Source organism: Cyprinodon variegatus, unplaced genomic scaffold (assembly GCF_000732505.1).
Source record: "Cyprinodon variegatus isolate N-32 unplaced genomic scaffold, C_variegatus-1.0 Scaffold109, whole genome shotgun sequence".
Lineage (NCBI taxonomy): Eukaryota > Metazoa > Chordata > Actinopteri > Cyprinodontiformes > Cyprinodontidae > Cyprinodon > Cyprinodon variegatus.
The window spans coordinates 837,790-846,555 of record NW_015150562.1 but is presented as its reverse complement, the minus strand read 5'-3'; the positions used below and the strand labels follow the sequence as shown (position 1 = coordinate 846,555).

General features: G+C 37.2%; 1 protein-coding gene across 1 annotated transcript in view; it reads right to left on the bottom strand.

Annotated features, from left to right (window-relative positions):
• The window catches only part of LOC107084753 (rho-related GTP-binding protein RhoN-like), a 35,629-nt gene that overhangs the window by 1,857 nt on the left and 25,006 nt on the right, over nt 1-8,766 (bottom strand). Inside the window, exons 3-4 of the mRNA XM_015374750.1 lie at nt 6,479-6,588; nt 2,161-2,295 (exon numbers count right to left, since the gene is read on the bottom strand). Of these exons, the coding sequence (XP_015230236.1) occupies nt 2,161-2,295; nt 6,479-6,588 (245 nt within the window). The remainder of the gene's footprint in view (nt 1-2,160; nt 2,296-6,478; nt 6,589-8,766) is intronic.

Below are 8,766 nucleotides of genomic sequence, written 5' to 3'. Positions count from 1 at the left end.
TGGATGGATGGATGGATGGATGGATGGATGGATGGATGGATGGATGGATGGATGGATGGATGGATGGATGGATGGAGCCTCGGAGTGGTAATCTGAAACAGCGGGCAGGGAGGCCGGTTCTATTTTCAGTATGCGAGGGCCGGCCCTCCTTAAATTACACCAGCCCCTTGTCATACACCTACTTGTAACAGTTTGCATATGGTGTAATTTTCTATTTCCTTAAACTGTATAATCCTTGCAAGAACCTAAATTATAATAAAACTAAAATGCTTTCTTTAAAACAAACTACGATGTTCCTCTTATTTTTATGATCGAATATTTTGCAAAAATATGTTGCGGTGCTTGATGGGGTTTTGCATCCAAAGGCTAAAGTTTCCTGTCTTACGTGCCTTGTTTAGGATGGCCATCTCGGTTGTTTAGGAATTTAAGATGGCCGTCTATGGGTAAAAATATTTTTTTTTTTTTAGATTTGTGGCCTAAGAGATCAATAGACTTTGGTCCAAATTGGGTGATATTTCATATATCCAGATGGTTTATGAAAATTTCTTGGGCTGGAAAACGTGAGTCAGTGACATCTGGCAACATTTGACGTTTCACTGTGCTTCAATTCTTTTTGTTGTTTTTTTTTTGGGGGGGGGGGGGGGGGGGTGTTCGTGAGTGGACTGTTGTACATGTAAAAATGCCAGGGCCAAAAATCCTTCCAGTCCGAGGAAGGATTGATGGATGGAGATAAGAGAAGCAAAAGTTAAAATAAAAATGTTGTGATAGTTTAAGGAATAGTTAAAAATTAATGTAGAGCGCTGAACCCTAAAGGTAACTTTAAAAAAAATATCAGGGTCCCAGAGATTTTTTATCTGACAATTGAATAACACAAATGTTTAATTCCCAGTCAGTTGCAAAAGAAAAAGAATCTGAGCAGCAGTTTTCTTAGATTGTTTCATTTGTCAGAGAGACTAAACTCAAACAGAACTAATCTAGCTCCTAGGATTACACCTGAGTAATGTTACACCATACACAGATAATTAAGACTGTGAATTGCTTGTTTAGGATCAAATGAAACAAATTTAATTTTAACATCCCTTGGCCCCACTCAGTGATGCACTTCAGAGTGAGCAGCTTTTAATATGCATGTAGAGATTGTAACCGGCAGAACATAGCAAAAAACACGTGTTTTCCAAACTACTTTTACATCCCTGGCTCACTTGGTTTGATTTCTATCACACAGCGCGCTCTGACGTTCATGTAATGAGCAATGAAGTCCTCATCAGGAGGAAGAATGGTTTTAGATTCAACTGGGCAGGTGGAGGGGGGCTACTGATCGAATCTCAGACCGATAAGAGTGGAAATATCTGGAGTTCACCCAGTGGTCACTATTGTCTGACCCTTCAGCTCTGTTCTAAATCAATTTGAGATCAACAACAGGATAACAATGCAACCTATTGGATTAGAGCTCTGAAATGCTTGTGTGCACAGCTCTGATAGCCGCTGTTAAACTTCAAACACAGCCGTCTAGAAACAAATATACAACAAAACGGGAGCAAAACAACTGTTTAGTGTAGATCTTCAATTCTGTTTATCTGTGTTTTCTATGTTTTATCTCTTCATGTTGCCGAACTTTTGGAAAAGCCTCCATTTTTGTATATCTAAAAAAAAAAGTTCCAACACTAACAGTTTATCTTTACACTCCTATCCTCCTCTCCCAGCATCCTTTGCTTAGAGGTCACGGCGCAGGCGATAAAAGTACTCGCCGTTTATCAATGTCCGTTTTCTATTCATTTAGCATTTTTTAAAAACCCTATATGCATGATAATCTCACACGTAAACTCCACTCACCGCTTGTTTTTTGGCAGCCTTTGAAATAAGCAGCTTTGAACTACATCTCAGCAAATTCTGGTCAGTATACTAACCCCAGCAAAGCTACCTCAAAGGATTCTCTGCAGCGCTTATAGTGCACATGTGGTAGCTGATGGTGTTGCTTACCACCTCGCTAAGAATTTCAAACAGAATTAATGTCCCTTCTGATTTTTCTTGCATTTGTTACCCGTTGTTAGATGTGTTTCGTTCAAGGATTCTCAGGAAGCTTTCTTTGAGGAATCCCTACTGCTGTTTTTATCCCAGCCCTCCTTTTCATCTCAGATATCCATCTCTAGCTTTTCTCACCTGCTCATGAGTGACAGGGATTAGTCGCTGCTTGGAGAGTTCCCTCAGGGTGTTGACGTCTGTCCTCATGTCCAGCTTACATCCCACCAGCACCACTTTAGCATTGGGACAAAACTCTTGTGTCTCTCCTTGCCACTGCAGACACACAAACAAAACAAAAAATGTACAGATTCCTCATCACACATAATTAAAAAAAAAACTGAGATACAATTTAAATCTCTGACTCTTAAGGAGATGAAATATTAAAATAATGAACATTATTTAATTGAGCAGAGGTGACAAGTAACTAAGTACAAATATCTATACTATAGATCTATACTTTACTGTAGTAATTATTTTTAACTTTTTTCTTCCATTCCTTACATTAATTTTTACAATTATCTCTACTTTCTACTTCTTTCTACTTAAAAAATAGACTCTTGTTTTATTCAGACAACTTCTTTGTGGTTGGACTTGGTATTTTTGTATGTGTTCACCACATACAAAAATAAAAAGCTTTTCAAGATGATGTAAAGATAAATATAACACTTTTGCCATTAGTTATAAAACTAAGAAAATTAAGTATAAGGAAGTTATCATCCAGAATTGATGAAAAGTGTTCCTTTAATAGGCTAGTGCAATGTCCTTAACATTTTCCCTGCATTACTTTTACTTTTATACTTTAAGTTTTAAGTATTAAGTATATAAGTACCATTTTTAAAACTACTTAAAGTGTTTTAAACAGTAGGATTTATACTTCTTCTTGAGTAATAAACATTAATACTTTTGACACCTCTGTGTAAAAGTAACCAAGTTATATTTTCAAAAAGATTTTACATTCTCAAATTATTTTTTCTTGGAAAAGATTTTCAACTTTTTTTTTAGCTGTATAAGTTTTATCATAATAAAAAACAAAACAATACAGAAATAAATTAAGTCTTTGTTAACTTGAGGTAATACTTTGGATTTTTGTATGTGGGGTTCTGTTGAGTTGGTATCAGATGTTAGGTATCTCACCTCTGTTAAAAGGGTCAGCCGCATACGTTTGAAATTTAACTGAAGCTAATCCTCCAACTGCAGAACTTTGCATCAGACAAATTCATTAACAAAATCCCACCGTTCCTACATACCAAAACAGTCTTTGGAAGGAATGTTTAAAACAGAGGTCTTTACCATCATACCGGTACTTATACTTAGCATATAGGCTGTCTAGCAAATGGTTCAAAACTCGGGTGAACCAAGAATTCAGAAAATCGAGTAATCCAAGTGCAGATTAAACTACTGGTAAGATTTTGACTGCAGATTATTAACTTCACAGAACTCCTCCTAAGCCAATGATACAAAGAGTTACTGATTCTTCAGGAGTTATATTACATTCTATGGATTTAAAAATACCTGCCATTGACTGATCTATTATAGATTATGCTACACAATTATAGTGTTGTGAGGCCAAGTCGACTTTAAAATTAATCATCAGAAAAAGCAACCTTGTCTTTAAAAAACCTTTAAAAGACTGAATGTTGGACGTGTTCTGTATCACTGAGATATTTATTAATGAGGGCTTTAACAGAAAAACTGTAGCTTCTGCAACAAGTCAAGACTCATCTGTGGTTCAAGCAGGCTGTGTGAGGACGAGCAAACACAAAACCTTCTGGGGATAATGGCCGGCTGAGCAGATCACAACAAAGTTGTCCTGTTTTAAACCATAGAGCTTAGAGCCTTTATCTCGTGCTGTATTGTATTGGAAAACTACTAGTTAAGTTAGACGTCACACAGAAAAAAACTATTTCTACAGTTAGTAATTTGGTTGGGCTAATCATCAATATAACGAGTAAAATCCTCTATTATGATGAGAGCTTAGTCACACCCGGTGTGACTTGGCTTCTTCTTTGGAGGAAAAAATAATGACTGCTAAGAGCAGAAACAATAAAAGATAGAAACAGTTTGAACACGGTTCTTCTCCCCTGGTATTGTTCCCAAAGAGAACCTGAATAGAATCAAATATTTGCATGTCAAAGCTTTATACAATATGAAACTCTGGTCAGCTTCTGCTAAACTTCTTTAAAAGCTCAGCTAAAAACAGACACATTTAGTATTGACTGCACACTAAGAATTATGGATAAATGATTATTCAAAGGATGCATCATGCTAAAACAATCCCCAATGAGCATACAGTGATACAACCTCATATTGAAGACCCATGCCACATAGTTGACGATAGTAAAGGCTTTATTGGTTGTTTGCTCAGAGACCCTCATCATCAAATATATAAAATATCAGCCAGAAAACACAACTACAAAAGGAGACATCCTCCTCATCAATACATTTGTTATTTCCGTGTATGAATATTCTATCTCCTTCTGATAGCTGCATAGCCTCCAGCAGAGTACAAAATGCTAGAGATGCACAATCTAAAAAAAATAATAATAATAATTGTTGTATACAGTATTATTAAACTGAGACAAATAAAACACTTAGCAAAACGGTGTTTTTATGAATTGGTTTCCCTGGCCTCATAAAATAAAATTCAGTTTTAGTCTCTCTATGTTTATTTCTTCAAAAACAAATTCTAATAGAGACTGGATCCTTGTTTGCTGATTGTTTTAGTTCTAATGTTATCACTTTTTAATCCAGATCAGAGTTGTTTGCATAATATTGTGAGAGAATAAAATCACTACTAAGTTAAACCTGTAAATAACTACTGATGAATGCTTTTTAGTTGCAGGTACAGTGCAAGCAACAGTGAAGTTTGCTTATGAAAACAGGATTTTAATTGTTCTGTTTTTTAATGATCCATCATAAACTGGTCTACATATCACAAGAAAAGATTCACCTCATCCCACTGAAGAAATGTTTCCCACACTATGATGTTATGATGTAATTCCCCCCATCTTCCACTATGGCATGGGTTATTCTGAACAACCACTCAATTTATTCATCTCATTTGATCCTCATTTCAATCTTCCTTGAGTCATCCTTGATATGCCAGTAAAAATAATTAAAAAAAAAGCAGAGGAATGTTAAACGTTTTACTGAACCATGTCATCTCATGCTGTCTACCTGAAGGATATCACACATTCCTCATACATTCTGTCAACTGATCAATTTCAGATTTTTCTCAGAAAGAATAAGACACTTCTTTCTTTTTAAAAAAAATCACTCCAAGATTAAATGTCACTCTGAAAAGCAGCTGAATCAACACTGTCTCTTTTCTCTACGACCAAAATAGAAAACAGCGTAGACTTACACAGCCTGCCGCGTGCAAAATGTCAAGGTGTTCGTTCATCCCTCACGCTTAGCACCACCTTTGACCTTTTGAGCCAGTACCCATTCTGTCGATATGCCCCAGTCAAAAGCTTTGATTGTTTAACCCTCTCTCCTCCCCCAGCTGTCATCTAGTGACCTGTAAGACCTCCACGTTTCTTAGGGTCAAGAGTCTATTTAGGATGGGGACTGTGCAACAGGTTAACCATGCGCCTCCTAAGTTGCAGGGATTACCAGGGTGACAATGAAAGGTCAGGGGTCATGGCAGTCCCTCCTGCAAAGTAATTCCTGGGAAAATGCTAAAACGAACGACAACGCTCCCTGTTGTTGACAGAGGCCACCAAGATGGGGCATCTTGGGTTAGACCAGCAAAGTCTTGAAAGGAGTTTTACCAGCTACCCACAGACCAGTAAACACGTCAACAGAGGGCCATGGGAACACCGTCTAGCCTGCTAAGCGTGTAATTCAAAGGCAGACGCACACATGGTTTCAAGATGCGACGCTTGTAAAAAAAGAAAGGCCTGGTTTACATGACACATATGCATGCAAAGAGAAGCCATCAATGTGTGTATTTAACCACCATGGATATTTGACTATTTGTGGTCCAAAAAAAAAAAAAAGGTTCACCAAACCACAGATATCCACCCTACTGTTGCTCCCACCACAATGACTTTTTGACATTTTGCCTAAATGTTTATAGCTAAACTTGAAATTTAAATAAAATAAAAAAAATCCCCATTTGTTGCAGCAGGCTCTGAAACAGCTCTTGGTATATGCCGCACTAATTTGCATTTCAGATATATTTCTTGAAGCCACCCAACTGCTAAGCCTCTCCTCCCATTCTCCTCACTGACCTTTCATTTCTTATTGGCAGTGCAGGTCAAGTACCCATGGACGCTTTGATGAAAGAAAGGAGCGGGAGGCTGTAACCTCCCATTTGATCAACTGTTGGGGCAAGAAAAGCTGCTGGCACAGGCATTCATTATTATGAGATGGTGATCTGGTTGGTTTTACTCTACAAGCACTTATGAACTGCTGATGTAAAGCCTTGGAGAACAGAAATAAAAACACTGACCTTTTTAATGACGCTGTCCAATGTTTCTGGTCGGCTAATGTCGAAACAGATGAGAACAGCATCAGAGTCGGGGTATGCCAGCGGCCTTACATTGTCATAATAAGAAGAACCTGTAACACACAACAACCCATTTTATTAGACTTTCACAGCTTTAAAAGGATTTCTGTGAGTATTTGTTTGTTTGTAGATTTTAACCTCACAAGCATTTTCATCCCAACCATATGGCTGTTTTGATCAATTAAAAACTCCCTGAGAGGTGATCTAAAGGTTATTAACACATGCAAAACACATTAAAGTAGGCGCAGTGCCCAACATTCGTACATGCTGCAGCTTGACCGCACTCTGATGATGCAAATGAGTCCTGATCTTCAGTTATGCATGCATATTGGCATATAGTTTCCCCCTGGGTTTTCCACACAGCTGCGACCTCCCCTTATCACATGAGGAGGGCTGCTCAGAGAATTATACACAAAAATGAATTGTAGAAGGCTGACTGGAGACCCATACCCAGCTAAAATCAACTGTTGAGAGGTGAACATACGTGCTTATTAGGCCCTGCTCCCCAGACAGACATCTTTTTGTTGTTAAATCTTACATTTTCTATTTATCCATCTAATCCAGAGATACAATGCCCTACTCTTAAGTTTTTTCTTGCAGCTAAAGAGTTCTCAGTTAAACAGCCAGCTCTCATTAGGAGACTTGTAAAAATATCTGTGCAATCGAAGGAATGTGACTGTGGCCATAGAGTCACCCTCCCTCCTGCCACCATTAAGAGCTAACAGGGGGTTGATGTGCACAGCTGCACTTTAAGGCACAAAGAAGCAGTTCTTTGCTCCAAATTTCTGCAATTTACACAACCTGGAATGCAGGGAAATTAGAAAATTTGATTTGTTGAATATCTTGACTAATAGATCTATTCCTCTAATTCAATCGAAGATGATGAATTAACACGAGGAAGGAAATGGCCTGTTTAGATCGTGGATTCCTTTGTCTCGTGAGGCAAATGGAGATTGCACAAAAGGAATATAGCATTTTTTTTAGCATCATCGGGTTCTTTTTGTTAATGATGGAATGACACAATGACAATAGATGCACACGGCCTCCATCCCCTCATTGTTTGTCCAGCTGTCCCACATGACCTGTGTCTCTATGCAGAACAATGAAACAGGGGCTCTGCTGCAAAATCACTGGATGAATAAATAAGAGTCACAGTTTAATTCCGAATTCATTTCTCGCCTCTCTGCACTTTGCCATTGGAGGCAACAAATGCATTGAATTCCAAAAGGTATTTGTGACTCAGGCATCAATACCATACACCATCTTCAGCTCAAAAAAATTAAATAATGCTTTTTTAATAGGCTGAAGGTCAGATCACTTCCATAGATGTACAAGAAATAATTATTTTAGAAATAACCTGACAGAATGAAGCATGCAAAAAAAGTGTTGAAAAAAGAAATGCATTTCTTGATATAAAGAAACAATGGACTAAACCACAGGGAACTAAACCACAGCTGAAGCGAAAGAAGTTAAGGTCAGTGTTAAATTCCCACCAGAAAGATAGATGTTGGACATAAATGGCATGGATAGGGAGGTTCAAATGGGAGATGGGGTTGCAAACAAAAAAGCATATTAAGTTATTTTTGGTCTTAATCAAAGTAAAACTTTACTTTGACAAAAACGTTGTGATAATTCCTCAAATTGTTTTGGAAAAACACACAAAGGACTAAGAACAGAAAACTAGAACTCTCTGGATTTGTTTTAATTCAGCAAATAAACTACTGTAGTATTTAATTGAAATAAAATGATACAGACAGCAGAACATGATGGTGTAAGAGTGATGGTCAGCTTGGTTTATTCAGGATGTGGAACAACAAACTCTGCTAGCTATTAGAAAATCACCTAGGACAATTATCATACCCATTATTATAGGAAAATGTCTTATTAAAAGTTCAGGTCTTTAAGCTCAAGATTAATTGCGTTATGCAGCAGAAAGAAATACACAAGCAAAAAGAAAACAGAGAAAAAAGCAAATACCCTTTTCACAGTACAGACAAACAGACCAGCACACACATAATGAAAAAAATGCTATTACTATAGAATATTGTTGTAAAACTTATATACTTTCCAAGAACTCATGATTTAAAAGTAGCTGTTCAGTCCTTCATTATTTCACAACTGCTGCAACTCTGAGTACTTTGTCCTTCCTCTGTCATCCATCATTCTCACAGCTTGTTTTAACCGTTTCTTTGTAAAAAAAAAAAAAAAAAAAAAAAAAAAAAAAAAAAAAA